Source organism: Ambystoma mexicanum, chromosome 11, assembly GCF_040938575.1.
Source record: "Ambystoma mexicanum isolate Mex_15411 chromosome 11, UKY_AmexF1_1, whole genome shotgun sequence".
Lineage (NCBI taxonomy): Eukaryota > Metazoa > Chordata > Amphibia > Caudata > Ambystomatidae > Ambystoma > Ambystoma mexicanum.
Window position 1 is genome coordinate 451,903,579 of NC_090934.1, and position 24,423 is coordinate 451,928,001.

At 47.6% G+C, this 24,423-nt stretch overlaps 1 protein-coding gene across 1 annotated transcript in view; it reads right to left on the reverse strand.

The window, feature by feature from the left end:
* The window catches only part of LOC138503505 (tolloid-like protein 2), a 189,435-nt gene that overhangs the window by 63,089 nt on the left and 101,923 nt on the right, over positions 1-24,423 (reverse strand). Inside the window, exon 13 of the mRNA XM_069623290.1 lies at positions 11,897-12,012. Coding sequence (XP_069479391.1) covers positions 11,897-12,012 — 116 coding nt within the window. The remainder of the gene's footprint in view (positions 1-11,896; positions 12,013-24,423) is intronic.

The window sequence follows — 24,423 nt, forward strand, 5'->3', positions numbered from 1 at the left end:
AGGGACAGGGTCTCCGTATCCTTGTCCTTTACTGCCTTTTTATCGTGTGTTCTGTCGTATATTCTGCGCAGGAGTTCATGTGTGACTCCTGGCGGTGCAGCTCTCTCTCTCTTTTGGTTTGGTGAACAGACCCGTGGGATATCCTTACGGCACCCATGGGTGGGGGTACAACCCTGTGCCCCTAGTGTATGTTTTTGAGCACCTGTGGGTGGCCCGCAGAGCAGGGTATGGACTGGTGGCAGCTCCATGCTGAATTTGACAGGTGCTCTGAGTGTCCTCCATTTTGGGATACCCAGACCCTGCCATTGGAATCAGTTGATTTCTGATGGAAAACAAGATGGCCCCTGTGGCCTCTTGCTTTCTATTACCTATTACCTTGTTTTCCCAAAGTCCTGGGAAGCCCCGACTCTGTCCCTTCCCTCTGACCGGCTGTTGGGTGGAAGTTCCATATATGGTGTTGTTGTGAAGTCCAGTCCAGACTGACTGGAGCCTTAACAGTGACTGTATGTTGTGGGTACCTCCTGTGGATGGGACCTGGGTGAATGGAGTGTGTGACCAATATGCACTTCGTGTTGTGGTTGTCTGGTTTCTGGTATGAGAGACAAAGACTGAGACAGCCCTGCCCGAAACTGGCCTGAATGCAGTGTGTAGTGTTGAATGGCTGCGTACTTGTCCCAATCCACATTCCTTGTTGTGAGTGTCTGAGAGGGAGGAGGATGGCCTGAATGCACTGTGTGCCTGATTGGCTGACTGACTGCATGAATGCCCTTCTGTATGATTGGCTGCTGAGAGTGACCCAGCAGTGTGGATGAGAGACAAAATAGTATATCTGGGGACCTCTCACTGGAAATTGTTCAGAAACGTTCAGAAGCTGTGTCTTCACTTTAAGAGTAACTTGAACTGCTGTTCCCTGACGCCCAGCTGGAAGAAGAAGACTTGGTGTTGCATTTGCTTCGACCGATCTGAAAGCTGCCGAATCCGTCGAAGACTGATCCGAGAGAGGACCTGGTAAGGCGCCCTCTTCCCGTGCTCCGAGGAACCATCAAGCACCGCTAAAACCTTTGCCGAAGCTCACTGGAAGTCAGACCCTCGAAAGGCTGCCGACCCGAGACGGGATCGCTGATAAGAACGAAGAAAAGCACCCGGACTTCGCTGCTGTCGAGGTCCATTGCTGTCGACCAGGGTTTGCAGGTTTGTGTAACCGCTGGAGGCCCGTCGAAGTTGCGTTGCCCAGCCATGGGGACCACTTGACACCGTGCCGCTGACGACCGGAGCCGCCCGCTCCTTTGCCTAAGAACATTTGACTCCAAGGACTCCCTTGTCCGCAACGTCGACCTCTTTGTCCCGCCGGTGAAAGTCGAGGACGACCAACGCACCGAGGAGAATCCGCCGGTGGGTTTGCCGCCACCTGAAGGCCACAAAGACTTCGACGACTCGACGCCCTTGTTGGGCCACAGTTCTTCCGAAACTCTTTGCGGTCCTGAACAATTTATCGCCGAGGTGCCTCGCACACCTCATCCTCGCAGGACGTCGCTGACGAGCACCGCCTGGATCGACATCAGGGTCTCGGCACCCTTGAACTGTTCATCGCCGCCGTCGTTGACAAGTTCACCATCTTCCACGCCTCTCGACGATCCGTGGCTCCTGCTTTAAAGGGAGTCACTCAAGAAGGATCCGCCGATGCATCTTCGAAGAACTCTACTCCACCAGGTACATTGGGGGGGGGGGTAAAGGGGTAAAACATTATAGGAGGAAATAAGGCTATTGAAAAATATATGGACTGGGCTTGTGCTATATATCTTTATTTTACAGGTTGCCCAGTGGGGGGATCTCCACACAGAACTGTGTCTATCGGTAGAGGCCACCATTCTGCCTATTGTTTCAACCATCTTACGTTCCTGCCTATCTCTATTGCTGGTTTCCTCGTTATTGATCTGTGTGACATTTTAACCGTACAGTTGATGCACTTTAATGAGATTTGATAACCTTGGTGGTACCACTTTAGAATTGTATATATTTATCATTGTTGATTTCCCAGTACAAAGTGCGTTATTGTGATCGTGTACATACCTTTGAATATTAATTATATAAAGACTGTGTTTTCAGTAATACAGTGTGTGGACATTCCTTTGTGGGGGTTTGGGGATTACACTGTACTTAAGAACCAGCCTGTATCACCTCCTGAGAAGCTAGGCCTTGATTGCTCGACTACTTTACCAATAATAGAGAATCTTGGCTGGGGTCCTCTGTGCCTCTCCTCTTCCATATAGAGAGTGGAAGTACAGACACCCCCCTCCAGTCTTTACACTGGTGGCAGCGGTGGGATGCTTATGGTTTTAGGAATCAGTGTATAACCGTGCCACTTACAAAATATCTGCACTTTATTAAATTAAGGTTTGGTTGTGTACAAAATAACTGCATTACAAGCAATGGAGTCTATTGCAAATGGTAAATTGACTAGGATGAGCTTAGAGGCTCTCCAGAGTGCTTGTGAAGCCAGGGAGTTAGACTTTGTGGATAAGTCTAGGGCTGCGCTGATAGCTGCCCTGGAGGACTACCAGACCGATGGTGAAACTCTTGATGAGGGGGGGAATGCAACCAATGAGGACTCTGCCCCTAGGGGTTCTACTGAATCTGTTTCTGGGAATGCCACCATTCCTGCTGCCTCCGTTCCGAACCCCAGCAGTTCCTTGGAGCTTGAGTTATTAAGGATGAAATTGGCCTTTGAATATCGCAAGTTGGAAATAGATGGTGATCTTAAGAAGGAGGAGTTGGCTCAACAAGTGGAGCTCAAGAATAGGGATCTTTAACTCAAAAATAAGGACCTTGAACTCAAGAACCAGGAGACTGAATATCAGAGAATTCAGCTAGAGAAAGCTAGAGTGGAGACTTTAGAGAAACCCAGTGAGAGGTTCAGGTCCCCAGCAACTAAGTTTATGAAAGATTTGGTTGGTGTGTTTGTGGAGGGTTCTGATATCCTCCAATGGATTGAAGCGTTTGAAATGGCTTGTGCAATTCATGATGTTGACAAAAGAGATTGGGCTAAGTGTTTGTTAAGCAGAGTGCCTCAGACTGGGTATGACTGTATTCTGAAACTGAGTGTGGAAGACAGGGGTCAGTATGAGTGTATGAAGTCTGCTTTAATTGACAAGTTTGGCAAGACACCTACCCAATACCTTAAAAGGTTCAGGGATTTTAAGAAAAGAGAGAATGTGTCTTGGGTTGACTGGGTGAATGCTGCGCACATGAACATGATGGGGTGGATTGATGGTTACAAGGTGAAAACTTGTGTTGAATTGTCCCACCTGTTGTTTTTTGAGCATTTTTCTGAAGCCTGTTCACCGGAGCTGCGTCAGTATGTTGCTGACCAGAACATTTTGGATCCCTTTAAGCTGGCTAGGCTGGCTGCCAAGTGGGTCTCCCATTGGTTGTCCCCTAAGGACTCCAGTGGGAAGGACAAGGACAAAGAAAAGGGGGCCTCTCAGAAAGCTGAGGAGTCCCGAAAGCAGTCAAAGTCGGGTAAACATAAACCCTCCTCTCCGAAGACCCAAAAACCTAGTGGGGATAAGTCATCTGTGGGTGGGAATAAGAATAGTGGTCCACCTGCTGCAAAGCAGGCTCCCAGTGGTTCCAGTACCGTACCCCGCACTCCCGGCACTTGTTGGGATTGTGGGGCTCTGGATCACAAGAGGGGTGACTCCAAGTGCAAAGGTAAGGCACTTGGAGTACAGGCTGTCAGCCTGACCTACCCTTACCCCATGTCTGAGGTGGAGGCCACTGTCCTCCCCTCCTCTACAGGCATCACATTTGGTGCTCCTGTAGAGATTTCCTTTGTGCCCCTTGGGGCCTGGGACCAGTATGCAGAAGTAATGGCGACTATCCCACAGAACACCCGTAGATTTTTGAGAAGTGTCCTCCTGAATGGCCAGCCTTCTACTGGTTTGAGAGACACTGGGACAAGCATGGCAGTGGTGGACAGGACCCTGCTCAAGCCAGAGGACTATGTAGGTGCTCCTCTGAGAACCACCAGGTTAGCTGGTGGGCCTCCCAAATTATCGCCTGTAGCCTTAGTCACACTCGTAATTGGAGACAAGACAGCAAAGCTTCCTGTCCTGGTTCAGGACAATGTCCCTGCTAACATTCTGTTAGGTAATGATCTAGTCGAGTTGGGATTGATCTCGGATGGTCTTCCCATGACTGCTGCTGCGGTCACTAGGTCACAGGTGACCCCGGGTCTGGCTGTGAGTCAGGTACCCGAGCCAAAGGTGCGGCCTAAAGCAAGACGAAGGAAGAACAAGAAGGCCACCTCTGTGGAGGGAGCTCCTTCTCTTCCTGCTGTTCCTACAGCACCCATTAGGATCCATTCTCTGGACAGGCTGGGTCCAGTGGTAAACCCCGTCTCAACTCCTGTGGGAGAAGAGCCAGAAGACTCTCCCATGGGAGAGATTCTCAAACCGGAGGATCATCCCGATCTTCAGTGCTTGTTAGCTGAAGGGGGGACCCTCCCGGCCAGACTTCTGTAAAGGACAGAGAGAGTGCCACTATCTCTCTCGAGGGTCTGAGGAAACAGGTCCTGTCCCAGGCACAAGGAGAAGTGCCTAGGACATTCCGCATTTATTGGGAGGGTGAGCTCCTTGTTAGTAAGCCCACTAAGCCTGAACCTGGTGCCCTCAAGAGGTTGGTGGTACCCCAGGTTTACAGGCCCTTCCTACTGCAGTTGGCGCATGAGGTGCCCTTAGCTGGTCATCTTGGTACCAAGAAGACTAAGCAGAGGCTCTCTGCCCATTTCTACTGGCCTCGGATGGAAGTAGAAGTGGAGTCCCACTGCAGAACCTGCCCAACTTGTCAGTTGTCTGGCAAGACTGGAGGCAGTGTCATTGCCCCACTGCAGCCATTGCCAGTGGTTGGCACACCATTTGAGAGGGTGGGCATCGACATCGTCGGTCCCCTGGACCCTTCCACTTCAGGTGGACATCGGTTCATCCTGGTTTTGGTAGATCATGCCACCAGGTACCCTGAGACTATACCCCTTTGGACTGTAACTGCCAAGGTGGTTGCCAGGGCTCTTCTGGGCATTTTCACCCGTGTTGGATTCCCCAAGGAGGTTGTCTCTGACAGAGGATCCAACTTCATGTCTAGTTACATGAAGACCATGTGGAAAGAGTGCGGAGTGACCTATAAGTTCTCCACCTCTTACTATCCACAGACCAATGGTCTGGTTGAGAGATTTAATAAAACTGTCAAGGGCATGATAGGTGCTTTGGAAGAGCCCCTAGGGAGGAAATGGGATCTCCTCCTGCCATGCCTGCTGTTTGCTTACAGAGAGGTACCTCAAGAGGGTGTTGGTTTCAGCCCCTTTGAGTTACTCTTTGGACACCCCGTGAGGGGGCCCCTTGCCTTGATCAGAGAAGGTTTGGAAGCCACCCCTCCAGGTCCCACCAAGCAAGTGGGGGACTATGTGTTAGGCCTCAGACGGAGGATGACACAAATGATGGGTCAGGCAACAGCGAATCTCAAGGCCAGCCAGGAATTGAACAAATACTGGCATGACCTTAAAGCATCGCAAGTGGATTGGACTCCGGGACAGGAGGTCCTCGTGATGGAGCCTACCAAGCCTCGGGCATTAGCAGATAAATGGACTGGACCCTTCAGGATAATCTCCAAGATGGGCAAGGTCAATTATCTGGTTGACATGGGAATCCCACGGGTAGCCCCTCAGGTATTCCATGTTAATCGGCTCAAGCCTTTCCACAGGCGAGCAGAAGTCTCATGTCTCTTGCTAGCTTCAGAGCAAGAAGAGGATGAGAGGGAGCCCCTTCCTGATTTGCTGTATAGCAACTCTCAGGATAGCTCAGTGGAGGGAGTGCATCTCTCTCCAGATTTGACAACAGAGCTGAAGAGGGACTGCAGGACTTTGCTCCAGCAGTATGCCTCTCTGTTTTTGCTGACGCCAGCCTTACACCGTGGTGTAAGCACCAGATTGACACTGGTGACAGCGTGCCTGTCAAAAGCAGGAGCTACAGTATGTCAGATACTTTTAAGAACCACATCCAGGCTGAGGTCGCCAAGATGTTGGATCTGGGATTTATTGAACCCTCAACCAGCCCCTGGTCCAGTGCTGTGGTCCTTGTCCCCAAGGCAAGTTCCCAGGCAGGTACCCAGGATTGGAGGTTCTGTGTGGACTACAGAGGAGTCAATGCCGTCACCAAAACTGACGCGCATCCATTAACCCGGGCTGATGAGCTCGTGGACACCATAGGTGCTGCCAAATTTGTGAGCACCTTTGACCTCACCTCAGGCTATTCGCAAATAGCTCTGACGAACCATGCCAAGGAAAAGACGGCGTTCTCAACACCAGAGGGACTCTACCAGTTTAGGGTCATGCATTTTGGGTTGAAGAATGCCTCTGCCACCTTCCAGAGATTGGTCAATCATGCTCTCAGTGGGCTAGAAGCCTTTTGTGTGGCTTATTTAGACGACATTGCCGTCTACAGTTCCACTTGGGAAGAGCATTTGACACATCTGGGTAAAGTGTTGCAGGCCTTGAAAAGGGCTAACCTCACTATCAAGGCCACCAAGTGCCAGATAGCTCAGGGGAAAGTCACATATCTTGGTCATGAGGTAGGAGGGGGTCAAATCCAACCTCTCCCCAGTAAGGTAAAGGATGTATAGGACTGGGAGACTCCCACTACTCAAACCCAGGTGAGAGCCTTTTTGGGGCTCAATGGGTACTATCGCAATTTCATGGCGGACTATGGAACCATAGCTGCACCACTGACAGCTCTGACTTCCCCCAAACAATCTAGGAAGGTTAATTGTTCGGAAGACTGTCAGAGGGCCTTTGATGGCTTGAAAGAGAGTCTGTGTAGGGCACCTGTGTTGTGTGTGCCTGACTACAGCCGACCCTTTATCGTCCAGACGGAAGCCTGCGACACCGGAATTGGAGCTGTCTTGTCCCAGTTAGATGACAAAGGGAGGGAACATCCTATCATCTTCATCAGTAGACAACTTAAGGGTAGAGAACTTAGGTGGGCTACTGTTGAGAAGGAGTGTTTCAGTATCGTTTGGAGCCTTAGGCATTTTAGGTCCTACCTTACGGGGGTCTTCCTTCAAGGTCCAAACAAATCATAAGCCCCTGAAGTGGCTTATGCAGATGAAGGGTGAAAATCCGAAACTGCTCAGGTGGTCCATTAGCCTGCAAGGGCTAGACTTCACCATAGAGCACAGACCAGTGAAGAGTCACGATAATGCAGATGGCCTTTCCAGAAGGCATGTTGACCGTCTGGATGAGGGTGTCTATCCCGTGGGAGATAAGGCACCCTCCACCTCAGTCTGGGGGGGGGCGACTGTGATGCTGGAAATGCATCGGAGGGACAGGGCCTCCTTATCCTTGTCCTTTACTGCCTTTTTATCGTGTGTTCTGTTGTATTTTCCTTGCAGGAGTTCATGTGGGACTCCTGGTGGTGCAGCTCTCTCTCTTTTGGTTTGGTGAACAGACCCATGGGATACCCTTACGGCACCCATGGGTGGGGGTACAACCCTGTGCCCCTAGTGTATGTTTTTGGGCACCTGTGGGTGGCCCGCAGAGCAGGGTATGGGCTGGTGGTAACTCCATGCTGAATTTGACAGGTGCTCTGAATGTCCTCCATTTTGCGATACCCAGGCCCTGCCATTGGAATCAGTTGATTCCTGATGCAAAACAAGATGGCCCTTGTGGCCTCTTGCTTTCTATTACCTATTAACTTGTTTTCCCAAAGTCCTGAGAAGCCCTGACTCTGTCCCTTTTCCCTGACCGGCTGTTGGGTGGAAGTTCCATATATGGTGTTGTTGTGAAGTCCAGCCCATACTGACTGGATCCTTCCCAGTGACTGTATGTTGTGGGTACCTCCTGTGGGTGGGTTTTGGGTGAATGGAGTGTGTGACCAATATGCACTTCTTGTTGTGGTTGTCGGGTTTCTGGTATGAGAGACAAAGGGCCTCATTACACGGACGGCGGTAAGGGTTAACGGTCACCGTTAATGGCAACGGTGACCGTTAACCCTTACCGCCGTACTACGAGGTCCCTTTGCGGGTTGGAGGATTTAACGCCTGCTTCTTGCAGGCGTTAAAATCCAACCCGCTAAGGGACCTCAGAGCTAATTACGGCACCGCAAAATTGCGGTGCCGTAATTAGCGCCTTCCCCATTCCCATAGAGCCCTATGGGGCAGAAATGGGAATGGGGAAGGGCAATGGCGGAAAGGGGATTTACCGCCCCTCCAACCTTGGAATGGGGCGGTAAATCCCCTTTCCGCCAAGGCGGTGCCGGTATTTTACCGGCATGAGCCATGGCGCTAATAGCGCCATGGCTCACCGCCTACCGTGTAATGAGGCCCAAAGACTGAGACAGCCCTGCCCGAAACTGGCCTGAATGCAGTGTGTAGTGTTGAATGTCTCGGTACTTGTCCCAATCCACATTCCTTGTTGTGAGTGTCTGAGAGGGAGGAAGATGGCCTGAATGCACTGTGTGCCTGATTGGCTGACTGACTGCATGAATGCCCTTCTGTATGATTGGCTGCTGAGAGTGACCCAGCAGTGTGGATGAGAGACAAGATAGTATATCTGGGGACCTCTCACCACTGTAAATTGTTCAGAAGCATTCAGAAGCTGTGTCTTCACTTTAAGAGTAACTGGAACTGCTGATCCTCGACACCCAGCTGGAAGAAGAAGACTTGGTGTTGAATTTGCTTCGACCGATCTGAATGCTGCCGAATCCATCGAAGACTGATCCGAGAGAGGACCTGGTAAGGCGCCTTCTTCCCGTGCTCCGAGGGACTATCGAGCACCGCTAAAACCTTCACCGAAGTTCCCTGGAAGTCAGACCCTTGAAAGGCTGCCGACCCGAGACGGGACCGCTGAGGAGAACGAAGAAAAGCACCCAGACTTCGCCACTGTCGAGGTCCATTGCCGTCGACCAGGGTTTGCAGGTTTGTGTAACCACTGGAGGCCCGTCGAAGTTGTGTTGCCCAGCCGTGGGGACCACTAGACGCTGTGCCGCCGCCAACTGGAGCCGCCCGCCCCTTTGCCTAAGAACATTTGACTCCAAGGACTCCCTTGTCCGCAACGTCGACCGCTTTGTCCCGCCGGAGAAAGTCGAGGACGATCAACGCGCCAAGGAGAATCCACCATTGGGTTTCCCGCCACCTGAAGGCCAGAAAGACTTCGACGACTCGACGTCCTTGTTGGGCCACAGTTCTTCCTAAACTCTTTGCGGTCCTAAAAAATCTATCGCCGAGGTGCCCCGCACACCTCATCCTCGCAGGACGTCGCTGACGAGCACCGCCTGGATCGACCTCGGGGTGTCGGCACCCTTGAACTGCTCATCACCGCCGTCGACGACAAGTTCACCATCTTCGACGCCTCTCGACGATCCTTGGCTCCTGCTTTAAAGGGAGTCACTCAAGAAGGATCTGCCGACGTGTCTTCAAAGAACTCTACTCCACCAGGTACATTGGGGGGGTAAAACATTATAGGAGGAAATAAGGCTATTGAACAATATATGGACTGGGCTTGTGCTATTTATCTTTATTTTACAGGTTGCCCAGGTGGGGGGGATCTCCACACAGAACTGTGTCTATCGGTAGAGGCCAGCATTCTGCCTATTGTTTCAACCATCTTATGTTCCTGCCTATCTCTATTGCTGGTTTCCTCGTTATTGATCTGTACAGTTGATGCACTTTAATGAGATTTGATAACATTGGTGGTACCACTTTAGAATTGTATATATTTATCATTGTTGATTTCCGAGTACAAAGTGCGTTATTGTGATCGTGTACATACCTTTGAATATTAATTATATAAAGACTGTGTTTTCAGTAATACAGTGTGTGGACATTCCTTTGGGGGGGTTCGGGGATTACATTGTACTTAAGAACCAGCCTGCATCACCTCCTGAGAAGCTAGGCCTTGATTGCTCGACTACGTTACCAATAATAGAGAATCTTGGCTGGGGTCCTCTGTGCCTCTCCTCTACCATATAGAGAGCGGAAGTACATAACCCCCCCTCCAGTCTTTACACCCACCCCCTTTCGGGGGAAGCCAATCTACATGCAGTATACTGTACTCAGGCAGAAGTAAATGCCCAAGGACCGAGCCTGATGTATCATCAAGCCACGTCTCAGTGATGCACGCAAAGTGAAGGGGAAATCATCAACCAAATCATAGCAATGCGTACATTGTGCCACCAAGGAATGAGCGTTCAGGAATAGACGTCCCCCACATAAGGGAACCTTACTCGTGTAGTAAATCCAGTGGAAAGCACAGTAGATGAAAGTGCTAATTTCAGCAGTTGGCTTTACGTGAAGACTAACAGTGTTGGTGACCCAGACAACGTCCATGGAAAGGAGCCCGCTGAGACGTCCATGGCCCGTATAGGCACAGACGGGCTTAACTTTGGCGTGACTTTGGTGTACATGTTGCGAGCCCGCTGCTCCTGCCTACTGCGTTTCCGGTCAGCCCACTGTTTACATATACACATGTTAGCGCAGAGGCCACTCCCCCATGAGCCAGGTAGCAGCCACTGAAGAGAAACTGCTGCCTGGTGTGTGCAGGCAAGAAATTAATGAAAGACTGACCGCTGGATCGAGCCCCGGGGTGAAGTGAAGGGCAGGCAATCTTTCCCTGTAGTCGCGGCATACAAGGAAAACAAAAATGTCATTCAAATAAGCATGCTTAAATGTAAAATGTTGCTAAAGTGAAAATAAAAGGCGTCCAGTCAAGTGCCACAGTCAAAGACCATTAAAGGAACCAAGCAAACAGTTTAACTAAAGAAGAAAAGGAAAACGGATAGCAGATGAGCTAACTATCCACAATATCAGGAGCACCTCAGTGCCAACGCTAAGCATACAACATTGAGCAGAGGCGAACAAACACTGTACCTGCAGGGAGAAACCCATGTGTGGAACATTAAGGGATTAGCTTTCACCATGCATTAAAAGGCCTTAAACACTCCCGTTTCTCCTCTTTGCACCATTGATCATGCAATAATAATTGGATTCATACCCCTGGTATTATATGGTCATTGTGCATCTTAAATTCAGCTCATCTGTACGTTCTGTGCCCACCTTGGTACCCTTCAGAGTTCCTAATTCTGCTCTTACAAGCCATATATTGTTTGAAATAAAAATAGCAGTGATTCCAGCTGTGGTGAATGAGACCTCAACAGCAAGAAATTGTTCTGAGTGACCCCAACATGTATGAGTTAGATGTGGGATCCTCACAGCCACCAGCCACTTAAACAACATGCGCCAAATTACAGAGTTTTTTCACTGGTGCAATTGCATAGTTGCACGGTATTAGCATTAGGTCAAAGTTTGACTTATTTCTAAAAAACAGTGGAACATATTAGTAAACCATTGCACCATGACACTTGCAGTTTGGCATGTTATTAATATCAGGTCAAAAATTGCCCTAGTGCAAAAAATATATATTTTTGATGCATTTTTGCACCAGGGTAATATTTGTCCTAGTGCTAGTACCGTTCTGTATTATCGCTAGGGCACATTTTACGCGGGTGCAAAAATGCTGTGAAAATGTATCGTTTTTGCAGGAAAAAGGTTTCTGTAATCTGCCAACTCGTGCGTTTTATGAAGCTTGTTCGCCCTTTTTTACATTATCCCTTCCAACCTCTTTAAGAAATATTAGAAGTTATTATTTCATTGTTTACATTTGCAGCTATGAATGAATCAATGAAAAGGCTTGTTTTGTGTAAAACTTTATATAGAATTGCATTGGTACATACGTTTGTTTCATTCAGGTTCTGTCTCATTGCTAAGCACGGTCATGCTAGTAAAATGTGAGAGGAGGACTTCTTTCCACACACAGGCAATACAACTCAATACATTCATTAATGTGTTTTACCTGACCAGCCGTGATGCGGATTAACCAAAGGCAGCTGCCGCCAGTCGCAGGTAACACTGTCCTTGAGTTGACAGTGATAGTTCCACTCGGCTCATTGAGCAAAGTTCTGCAGAGATCTGTAAGAAAAAATGATTGCATTGAGTAGAACTTCCAAGGAATGCATCTACTCTTCCGGAAGCGCATGGGGGATTTCCGTGTGTCTCTGGTAGTAAAGAGCAGGTCTTTAAATAAAGAAGAACGACATAAGGGGAAACATCTGAACTGGAACTAGTGAGCATTTATGCTTGGAAAGAACACTTTCATGGGAGAGGGTTTGTATCATTGCTAAAGATATTTGACACTTTGTCAAAGATTATGCAATAACTATGTGAATGTGTGATGTTTGAAGGCATGTACTGCACAATATCAAAGGTGTAGCTATTTCCACCCGACAAACCAATCTATTTCAATGCTAGAGACCTTCTGTCAGAAGGTGATGAATCCACAATACAAGACAAGGAATGGCAATGACCCCATATTATTTAATACAAAGTCTATTTATCCAGATTTGTATTCTGTCAATTTGGTAATTTGGGATATCATTTACAGTTAATGGTGAAATACTGGTAAGAATTTAAATATTAGCAATTAATTCCAAGAACAGAGAAGTTATAGTTAACCTGCTGGCAACTTATGAAAATAATGCTTCCAATGGCTGACCTCAATCTTTGGTTACGACAAAAATAACAAACCTGATCAGGAATTCTTATCTAACAAGTTAAACAGAGCCTTCATCCAATGACAGGAGAACAACAACTCACAAGGGAAGTCGCTCCCTAAACATTGTCTAGACAATGAATGCCACTATAGATCTACCAATCACACCCTTTATATTTTTCTCATATCATATGCTGATCTCCTCAAAACAGATACCCCTCTTCCACATGACCACAATCTTTCCAAGCAGTTTCCTTATGTGGTTGTCACAGGAAGCTATCTTCACCCCCCACTTGACAATATCCTTACTCCCAAACAAATTATTTTGGAAAGAGTTATGAAAATCCTTCCACCAGAAATGCCTACAAACCTAAAAAAAAAAAAAAAACTTGAATAGCAAAGACTCAACCTAGCCCTACGCGTCATGGAAAGGGGAAGGACATTAGAAAGCAAATGTCAAAGCTAGATCATTGCCCACCAGCAGATTCCTTTCGTTTTCCCAAAGCATGCTTGTGCCTTCAAACCGACCTTTGACCTTGCACATGCAATGCATGTGGTTCATTTTCCTTTACCACATGCTCATTTGGCCTACTTGTTCTGTGATTCATGATTCTTCTAGGCCGTTTCAAAGAATTTCAAGTGGGAATGATCACAAGCTTCCATTAAATCAAAAATCTATTTGTAGGAATAGTGCACATTTAAAAAAAAGGAAGCCTACAAGGCCATGCATACCAGGATTTTTCAGATGATTCCGGATATACTTGCATGGCCTGGAGCTCTGGTTCTACTTTTCCCATGGAAAATACAATAGTACAAAACGTAGAATGCAAAGAAAAAACAAACCTACTCTATGGTGCTCTCTGTCTCTCCTATCTTTTCTATATGCTTCTCTATCGACTATTATGCTCTCTTCACTAAATCTGGTAGGACCAAGTTTGAAAGGATATACTGGTCTTGAACCCAAGCCTCTCTATCGCTGAAACCTATACCAGTGCTTCCTCCAGGCAAACCCTCACCAATATCCTCTTTGTCGTTCCCTCGCCAGACCTATGGACTCAACATATGGTCTCTGTGCTTTCTCCTTTCTCTTCTTCTCCCATTAAAGGTGGCACGCCGTGGGAGGCTCTCTTGGCCTCCTTCCACTCCTCTAAGGTCATCATTAATGTTTACTTGAATGGTACCATCTTGGTCCAAGGCCCTCAGGCCAACCTTCTCCTCTTTGATAGAAGCTTCCTGTGCCTCATCAATTTACTTTCTTCTCCTGCTGTTCCCTCTCTTCCCTCCATGGCTTTCTTGCCCCCTCCTGCTGTCTCCTCCCAGGCTACTTTGCCCTCTCCTCCTTCCTCCTCCCCTCCTTCAGGCTTCTTCTATACCTCTGCAGGGCGTACCTCTGATGTGTACCCCTCCTTTGAAGTCTTTCAAGGACGGCAACCGTCTCCATATTGCCACTCTTGCTCAGCTGTCAAACACTCCTCTGATATCTGCCGCCTCCTCGAAGAACTTGACCTCAATGTTCTCTATCTCACCAAGACATGGTTCACTGCCAGCTCTGTCACAAGCTTTGACACTCTCCTCCCTGATGGCTACAAGATCCTCTGCGTGCCCAGACCCAACCATTCCGGAAGGGGTATAGCCCTGATCTTCCCTGAGTGGATTCCTGCCTCTGTCATTCCTATGCAGGCCTACTCCTCTCTCGAATGCCTCGTCTGCAGGCTCTCTCTCTCGCCTAGCCATTCCCTTACTGTGGCTACCATCTATCAGTCACCTGGTCAAATCTCCTCCTTCCTCTCTGAGTGGGCAGACCTCTCCTCTTCCCTCCTGGCCTTGACCACTCAACTCCTCCTTCTTTGGGACTTTAACATCCACCTCAATGCCTCCGGTTCTTCCTCTGGACTCGTTCACGACCTCTACAACTTTCTCACTCTGGATGTTATGATCTCTACAGACCTTCGCCTTTCTGTCCCTCTCACCACTCCTCTCTCCTGTAGTGATTATTTTCTCCTTTCCTCCCAGCTCACTCTCACCACCCCTCAGGCCAAGCCAACTCCAGTACTTCCACCTACCTTCTCAGTTATCCGACTCATGAAGTGTTTGTCAGATGAGGAATTCGCCAACAATTTCTCATCCTCCCCTCTGCTCCCCCTTCGGCTGACTCACACCCTGACACAGCCCCTTCTCTTCTCAATTTAGCTGTATCTGATACTCTTGATGGTCTTGCCCCTGTCATGAGGATCTGCTTGAAGCCGTACGAATCAGACCTCGTCACCCTTAAACGTGAGTGCAGGGTGGCTGAGAACAAAAATGGCGTGCTTCCTGTACATCTTCTGACAAACTGGCTTGCCGCCTGTTTCAAAGGTAATACCGGCTCTCTGTCTGCACCAAGAAGAGAGCCCTCATCCAAGCCCGCATCTCTGCGGCATCCAACAACTCGGCCGAACTCCTTCAAATCTGCAAGGAGCTGGCCAATCCTGCTGCAATCTATACCTCTCCTGTCCCCTCCCAGGCCCTCTGCATGGTCCTGGCTTCTCATTTCATCTGAAAAACTCATGACATCCTGTGCTCTCTCTCTTCCTCTCCTCCTCCTCCCTCTACTCCCCGCTCTTCCTCTGGCCCTTCTGTGGTGACCTTCCCTCCCTCCTTCTCTGCCTTTCCCCTGTTCACCCCAGACAAGGTTTCTAGACATGTCCGATCTATGAAAGTCTCATCAAAACATGTTCTCCCCTGTTCCTCTAAAACCATCAAGGAACACATTGACACCCTGCTCTTGCTTTGGCTGACTTCTGCAACCACTCCTTCAACACTGGAGTCTTCCCTTCCCCCTGAAGCACTCCCTTGTGAACCCTCTTCTTAAGAAACCCTCAGCCGACCCCTCCTGCCCGGCTAACTACCATCTAATCTCCATCACTCCTTTCCTGGGCAAACTCCTGGAAAAGCTGCCCATCTCCCAGCTTAATCTGCACACTGAATCAGTTGGTTGTCTCCATGACCATCAGTCTGGCTTCAGAGCTGCCAGAAGCACGGAAACTGCTCTCCTGTACATCTGTAAAGACCTGCTCTCCAACCTTGATTCCAATACCCCCTGTGTCCTCATCTTATTTGATCACTCTTCTGCCATTGATACCGTCAACCATGCCATCCTTCTCAGTCATCTCCATGATAACCTGGGTATCACCGATCAAGCCATGGCTTGGCTGACCTCTTTCCTCTCCGATCGACCCTCCGAGGTCCAACTTGGGACCTTCCTTTCCTCTATCTCTCGCTCTACCTGTCGTGTTCCCCAAGGGACTAACCTCTCTCCCTGGCTGTTCAACCAATGCCTGCCACTTCTTGACCACCAAATTTCCACTCACTGCCCCAACTTTCGGTGCTATGCGGATGACAGTCAGCTCATTTTCAGGCTCCCTTCTGCCATCTCCTCTCCTTCTCTCATCTCTGACTGTCTGTCTGCTATCCAGGAGTGGTGTGCCGTCAACAATCTCTGCCTTAATGCCAGTAAGACAGAGATTCTCCTTATCGGCACATCTGCTCCCTCCTTTCCTGTCGCTCTCTGGCCTTCCTCTCTTGGCCCTCTTCCTGCTCCCATGTGTGAAGCTAAAAACCTCAGGGTCACTTTGACTTCACACTCTCTTTCTCTCCTTATATCTACGGCATCTCTAAGAAGTCACACTACCAGCTGCAGAAGATATTCTTCCTTTCCTCTCCTTCGCCCAGAAGCTCACTGTCTCCAGAGCTCTGCTTCTACTTTCTGCCCTCTGCAACTCATCCAGAACAGGACTGCGAGACTTGTCCTTGGCCTCAAACCCAGGGATCGTATGTCTCCAGGACTGAAATCTCTTCACTGGCTCCCAGTGGCTGTGAGGATTAAGTTCAAAACCCATGCATTGTCCACAAGGCCTTCTGGGGCCTCAATACCTTCAACTCTGTTCCTAAATATCTTACATCTCGAGCCATCGCTCATCCGCCTCCAACTCCCTCAGGGTCAGTCGCTTCTCCAAGCAATGAGTTGGTGGTAGATCTCTTTCTTCAACTGGGGCCTCCCTCTGGAACAGCCTTCCTGCCTGCCTGAAACTTGAACCATCTCCGGTTCCGGAAGCACCTCAAGACCTTCCTCTTTGCTTCTGCTTTCACTCCTCCTCTCCCCTGCTGAACTCCTGACTGAAACTGCACTGGTCACATGGTTACCCCCTGATCTCGGGCCCAGGTCCCCTCCCCCACCAGCTGCACTGCCTCCCGGGCATCACCTGCACTTGGGTGCTGTTTCCGTATACCTACAGTCCCCTACCAGCTCTTGACACTTGATGTATGCACTTACCCCTGCACTTGCCACAAGCTGGCCACACATTTCACCTATTCTTATTTATTAAATGTATTTTACTGTTGATCCTAAGTATTGCATTTCCCCGTCCCCCTTTACCCCTCTCACTTTTCCCTTTCCCTTTCCCCTTCCCCTGCACTTGCGCAATCTCAATGTCACCTAGTAAGATTGTTGTCTTTGTATTCTCTCTGTTCCCCCTCCCTTGCCGCATCTCGCCTTGAAACACGTGTGTGTATAGGCACGTTACTAATGCCATATCATATCATAACAGTTTGGGCTTTTGTGTAGGCACAGATAAGGCAGAGTTGTATTAACTGGCCATTGATGATAGCAGGTGCAAAATGGTGCGAGTACCTGCACATGTAATAGCAGTGCCTGGCAAATACCAACACTGTTGGCTTTACCAATGCTGGTTTTTAACAGGATTTCAGTGAAGGACACACACAGTGCTTATAAATCGAGTGGCTGAAGGTAGACCTGGTTAAGGCATTTTTATTACATCAGTAGTGTATTCACAGCTCCAGTTAAGTCATTAACTCTCAGAAAACTGCTTCGAAAAAAACACTGGCAGGCACTTTGAGTGCAATGTTTGTTCATAAGGCTTGATTAGAACGAGCTCAAGAGTTCCCACGCGGAGGTGTTTTGGGCAGAATCAATGGATGGGCAAATACCCAAACAACATCTACAAGTTTTGTTCCCCTCCTCATATGCCAGTTATCTCTATATGTACTATAGTGTAATACTTTGGGTGTAAAAGTATCAAAAGAGCCTCATAATAACCAAAATGAAAATAGGTTCCTTCACCCGAGCCAGCAGTGGTTTAAGTGGGTGGGAAATACATTGTAAAACTAAGTTGTTTTAACTACAGAGAGTGGCAGATATATTTAACAAAGTGCTGCACTCGTTTCACATTGTGGAGGGTGTTTCGCGCTAGACATAGATGGAGACCTGGCGCTGTGGAGGGGCAGCGGCAGGAACATTCTTCTATAGAACTTGTAGACTTGAACTAATGACCATATCAAAATCAAAATGAAATGAAAAGAAAAGAAAACGTTATCAACATTGAGGCAGCCCCAATAGACAGCCTTGTTGAGCTGCCACCTCACAATTTTTACTTGCACAAATAGACAAATCAGAGTCCACTGACACAGTACATTTTCACAAACTATCTACTGATGCACATGCACGACTGTGAATTTCTGCGCATCTATGCTATACTCAAGGGAACTGAACCACATACATACAATTAGTCTTGCGCACTCAGATGTTTATGTTTCTTTCAATTATAAAGCACACTGAAGAACCAACTACGTCTAAGTAGAACCAAAGTAAAGAACGTGCAAAAAAAATACCTCTTTGTTCTTTATGAAGAGTTAGGATTTCAGTTAATCGACTGGTTACTAGGGGTAAAGCATTCTAAAGCCCAGGGGAAACAACTGAAACTCTCTGACCCTCCTAGTTTGGCACAGCTCCTCTTGGAATTCACAAGATCCACCACCATTCTTGCATGATCTTCCTCTGGAGGACGCCATGGGTGCAGCGACACTGGCACAACCCAATGGATGCGCAAATAATAGCGCCTCTCATCAACAGCACTGTAATCGAGTTGTTATTCCTCAGCAACTGCAGTGCCACTTTTTGAACGCTTCGCTGGGAGATGCTGCAAAACAGCTCACACAGGGTGTGAAAGGACAATAGTTGCCTGCTCAAGCCACCAACATAAAGTACAGGCATGGGAATGGCCCTTGCCAGGCACAGCCCCAGTGGTGTTAGCTGGCCATTGTTGGGAGCAGGTGCAAAATAGTGAGAGTACCTGTACATCCAATAACAGTGCCTGGCAAAGGTTTAAAACGAATGCCACAGCAACAAAATGCTGGCTTTGCCAATGCTTGCTTTAAAATGGACTTCAGTGGCTGAAAGCAGGCCTGGTTGACATTTTTATTACAACAGTAGCTTTAGATCTCCAATTAAGTAATTAACTCTCAGAAGACTGATTTGAAAAAACATTGGCAGGCACTTCAAATGCAAAGTTTGATGGTAAGGCTTGAATAAAGCAAGTTCAAAGAGTTCCCACGATGATGTGTTTTGGGGAGGCAGAGGCATGAATGGGTGGGAATGGCCACAGGGATTAGGAAAGCCGTGGGCAACCAATTTGTGGGCACATAACCAAACAACACCTACAGACTCTGTGTCCCTCCTCATATGCCATTCCTCCCTTTCTGTATTCCAATGCAGTAGTTTTGTCTTATGCACCTAATATTCCTAATAGTCCAAACTAACAACAATGGACAACCACATCCTAATTGACTGGGAAACATTGGATGCATGCAAGGTTGCTACAAGGCCCAACCCAAACAAACAATGCAAAGTACGTAAAAACTATATCAAACAAGTGGAAACTGTTTAACAACCTGACTGATGTATTTATAAAGTGTAAAGAAATTGTGTTTAGGGGGCTCTGTGAATTTCTTCCAATATTCTCATGCATTACCGGGGGTCAACTCCAAGTGGATAGTATGAAGGGGTGGGTTTCTCTCGATAAACATTTAACAACATAGGTTATTTGGTTGTAAGGTTCCTGTATTGTGTGGCTAACACACCCTATCTAACAACAATATTATAGGTATAGCATTCGTATTGCTTCAAATTCTGTTCCATGGGATCTCTTTCCACACAAGAAACACATTTCTATCTCGCATCAGAAATATTCAGGCATGGCAAAAACAAGAACAGAGGGACAATACATGCAAATCATGTACAACAAGAATGGTTCATTAAAACATCACTTGCTCTAATCCTCCAAACACACATTAAAACAACATATTCTTTTTTACAGCATCCCTCCTGAATCTTATGAAAATGCAAGTCAGGTTTCACACGGAGCATAGAATTACACAACAAACACAGAAACGCTGGTCATGTAAGGAGCAAGACTCATTTCAAATCAAGACTTCATGAATCTTACCCAAAATGACATGCTGGTGCTAACGAAAACAAATACCCTAGAGTGACGCCAAGAAAAGCCAATACAAAAAGCCTAACACATGTCATGGGGCAATCCAGGAGTGAGGTGACGAAGGGGATATTCAACAGTTAGCGTTTACTACACTCTCAATAGCGCAAGATTATGATATGAGTGGCTGCTTTCATGAAACGATTCTCCAGGGTAAATATCAGAGATGAATGAATGATCACTATTGATCATAGACTTGACCTCAAAAGAAATGACAGAATGCCAAAACATAATAGTCAGGATTATATGGTCAATCATGGTACCATCACTTAAACCGTTGAATGTGGCTTTGCCTCGTATATCTGGTGGTACTCCAGACATCACATGGAGGCAATTTTACATTGTACTTTGTGCACATATGGGCCTAGTTTATCCTTTCTAGGATCGCTTAGGATAGGTGTAGTGATGCGATGCCATATGCTACCTTGTTGGTCGTCAAGTAGTTCTTTTTTAGGGCCTTTCCCTAGTTTTAGGTTGAAGCTACGCCCCATTATACGCAGCGGGCTGTTCCTGAGGAAAGGTACAAAACAAGGTCAATAGATTGAATGTAAGCCAAGAAACGCCCCCCTTTCCTTGTAATTTGGAGCCCAATAAAAATTGATTAACCACAGTGATGGAAAGTTGGTATCATGTTTGACTTCAATTTGGAGATACTCTGTATTACTATGCACTTCGGTTTGAAGACAGATAGGGATATCATGCATCACAACCCTGCAGCTTTTCTGCCATGTCAGCTGGGGATTGCTGAGCTGGCAAATGAAAAAACGACATCTCTGGTGAAGGTGGCTGTGGACCAGGTTTCTTGCATTAAAATAATGTCAATAGAGTCGATTGAGTTGAGAATATCAGCTTCACACATTTTGTTGTTAAAACCAGCCACGTTCCAAGAGATATTTCTAGTTTTGTCTTGGGCATCATTTCATGTTACCAAGTGTTGCACGTCATATACCATGGGCCTCATTAGATATTTGGCTGTAGCCTTGCCAGTAAAACCAGCAGGATTTGCCAAACTTCCGGAAATTTCCGGCGCCCGCGAATGCGCATTTACCGGGTCATTACGGCCCTGCCGGACCCGGTAATTGCCCATTTGCGGGCGCCGGAAAAACAATGCTCCCCATTCCAATTCGGACCCATAGGGCTGAATAGGAATGGGGAGGTTGGATGCGCCGGCACCGTTTATAATGGTGCCGGTGCATCCGACATGCTGTGCTCGCAGGTGCCGTTCTGCTGACCTAGCGGGCAAAAAGGGACCCACAAGCACAACTCATAGTTGGCCGGTCTGGGAACTACGGTACCGGCATCTTTACCGGTACCATAGTTCCCGGACCGGCAAACTTATAATGAGGCCCCATGTCTCGCACATTGGGGTGTGGGCTTGGGTTCACAGACGTTGCAACAGCCAACGCTTGGAGTCCGGCCTACTCGCACCGAGTTGTCGATGGGTAACAGCTTTTGGAACCAGGGGTAGAAAAAGTTACCAGAACAATAAAATGTCTGAGTTGGCAGCGATTCTTCGTTAGATTGGAATTGTTAAAATAGTTAACTATTCCAGATCGCTTTAGAGTAATAATTATACAGTCAGCATTTAGCTATTTGTTTGTTTTTCCAATTCATCCAGTTCTTCTAACAATTTGGGGACCAATGGCTGGTCCTATGATGGAGATATTTATCCACTGAGCCACTTTATTAATCAAAGAGATAGATGGTCCTCGATCAGTGGAGTTTTGTGCTGGTTCATGCTCAATAATAAATGATACAGGAGCAGACACAAGCAACATATCAAACGTGGCAGCCATTTTTGTTTCATCTAAATTTGGGTAGCAATATGGTGGAGAATTCGTTATTTTCCTTGCCCTCTCTAATGGAAGCGTCACACAGGCATCCTGTGTTGTTGCAGCAATCTACTACCAAGGCTACACAGGCATCCTGTGTTGTTGCAGCAATCTACTACCAAAGCCGCAGGTAGTTCTGTTGTACACTCGCTGGCCTTATGAAGAGTGGAGATCTACTTGCCCTTTCTGCTCTCACTAGCTGTAGGGGTGTTGTGGCAAGCAAGGGAACTTGCAATATTGGGCTTGTTAGCCTCTTCTTTGTGCTGTTCACTTGATAGTACCCCCATCTTGCTATGCCTTCATTTTCTCTCCACTGCGTTTTTTGGAGCCTCTAGTTCACCCACGACTTGCCTTAGGTATACATTACGTGTACCTAAATGGTGTGTTTTACCTGGAGCTGCTTTCAGAGGCAGAGAGGCAGTTGCCTTTCTCTTTCCCATATTCAGAGGCCACTGGAACATTCTGGTGAATGATAGCGCTATGGTCTGGTGGTGACAGCAGATGTCCCGTCTCCTTGACCTTGTCTTGTGACTTTTATCGATCGTGGCTGGCCAAGCACCTTCTCGCCTATCTTATGGACTTTGCAGGCCTTGGACACTCTATGGTCTTGCAGGCATTGAGGACATTCAAATAAAAAACTCAGGAGTCTGTTATGGCTGAGAAGACCCATTGGCCAACCAAGTAATGCAAGCAATGCATTTGCACTACCCGTTTCTCCAAAGTAAACAATCAATCATTACACAGGCTGCTACGTGAGCTACTACACAGCCTTAAGACTGTGCCTGAAGATTTAAATTTAAAATGGACAAGTTACCCTTTTCATCTTAGTTTGTTTGTTTGTTTTATTATTTATAATGCGCGAGAGTACCCGGGGGTATCAGCGCGCAGCATTTAAAAGAAATTTCAAAGCTTGGTTAAAATACACAGAAAATATACATGATTACAAAATACAAAATAGGTGCAAAGAGTTATATACAAATCAGCAGTCATATTATAGGACCATAATGTACAAGTAAGCAAGAGGGCGCACATGGTTACAAAGTGTGCAGGTAACGAAGGGCATTTTATTGTCTGAGTGGGACCAGTTTCAGCCAAGAAACCACATTGGACCGGAAGTTCTGGTAAGGTAGGTCTGCTCTGAGGTTAGGAGGCAACGAGTTCCAGAGCTTGGCAGCTTTTACCGGGAAACTGTTGCCCCCTATAGTTGCCCTTTTGTAGTGGGGAACAGATAAACAGTCTTTGTATATAGTTCTAATGGGTCTTAAGGAGGGTTGTCTGTGGAATCTGTTAATCAAGTAGATGGGGGCAGAGTTATTAAGGGACTTGTGGGTGAGTGATACCGTTTTTAAGAGAATGTTGTCTCTAGTGGGGAGCCAGTTGTTCTGTTGGCTGAATCCTGTAATGTGCTCTCTTCTGGAAATGGCCAGGGCTGCTCTGAGAGTGTTGTTCTGGAGGGTTTGCAATTTGCTGGTGGTGGCCTTGGTGGACCCCAAGTACATGGCATTGCAATAGTCAAGTCGAGACAATATGAGGGTTCTGGAAAGTGTCAGACAGCTGGAATCCGATAGGAAGGGTCTGGCTGCGCGGATTAATTTACACGTGTAAGCCGTGGAGGATGCAGGGGAGCTCACTTGTCTTTTAAGGGAAAAAGTGGAGTCTAGGTAGAAACCCAGTGTTTTGACCTCCTGTCCGACTTTGATATTGTTCCCGTCAATCATGAAGGAGTTATAGGCCGGGCCAAGTTTCTTTATGCTGAATGTAGTGCCTAAGATGATGAGCTCTGTTTTATCATCATTCAGGCATAGTCCATGGGTGGCCATCCATGCCTGGATGAGGAACAAGTTACTTACCTGTAACTGATGTTCTCCAGCATGGGTCTGGCATGGATTCACATGCTCATGAATATTCCCCGTCGTCAGGCTGGGAATCCTCGGTAAAGAAAAATCAGTATCAGTTTCGTTTCTGATCTGTCTTTCGTAGTAGTAACCAATCACTGATCTCTGCATCATACTGACCACAGCCAATGACTGTCATCTCCCTAAGCCCCGCCTCTGGCAGCCATCTTCAGATTTGGTAGCACGTGAAGTGCCAGTATGACCAAGTGAAGAGCCGCAGAGGGGTAGGCTGGAGGGTTCGCATGTGAATCCATGCCAGACCCATGCTGGAGAACAACAGTTACAGGTAGGTAACTTGTTCCTTCTCCAGCATGGGGTCTGGCATGGATTCAGATGCTCATGAATAAAAGAATACATAGCAGTACACACATGCACAACCACGGGAGGTGGCAAAGGCTCAACATTAAGCATTACATCCAAAACTCAACATTAAGCAATTCTTACCTCCTCACCAGGCTCACCTTAGGCGAACAGGTTGCGCAGCACTGCTTGGCCGACCCTGGACTCCTCCCTGGAATCCCGATCGATGCAGTAGAATTTCGTGAAGGTGTGCGTCGACCTCCACGTAGCAGCCCTGCAGATGTGCAGCAAGGGCACACCAGATAGGAACGCCGTGGTAGCTGCGATCGCTCTGGTGGAATGGGCTCTCGGACGGCCAGGCAGCGGTCGGTTTGCCAACCGATGACAGTACATGATACAGCCGGAGAGCCATCTGGAAATGGAAGCCTTCGAGAGAGCCTTCCCCTGATTGACAGGTCCAAAGTTCACAAAAAGTT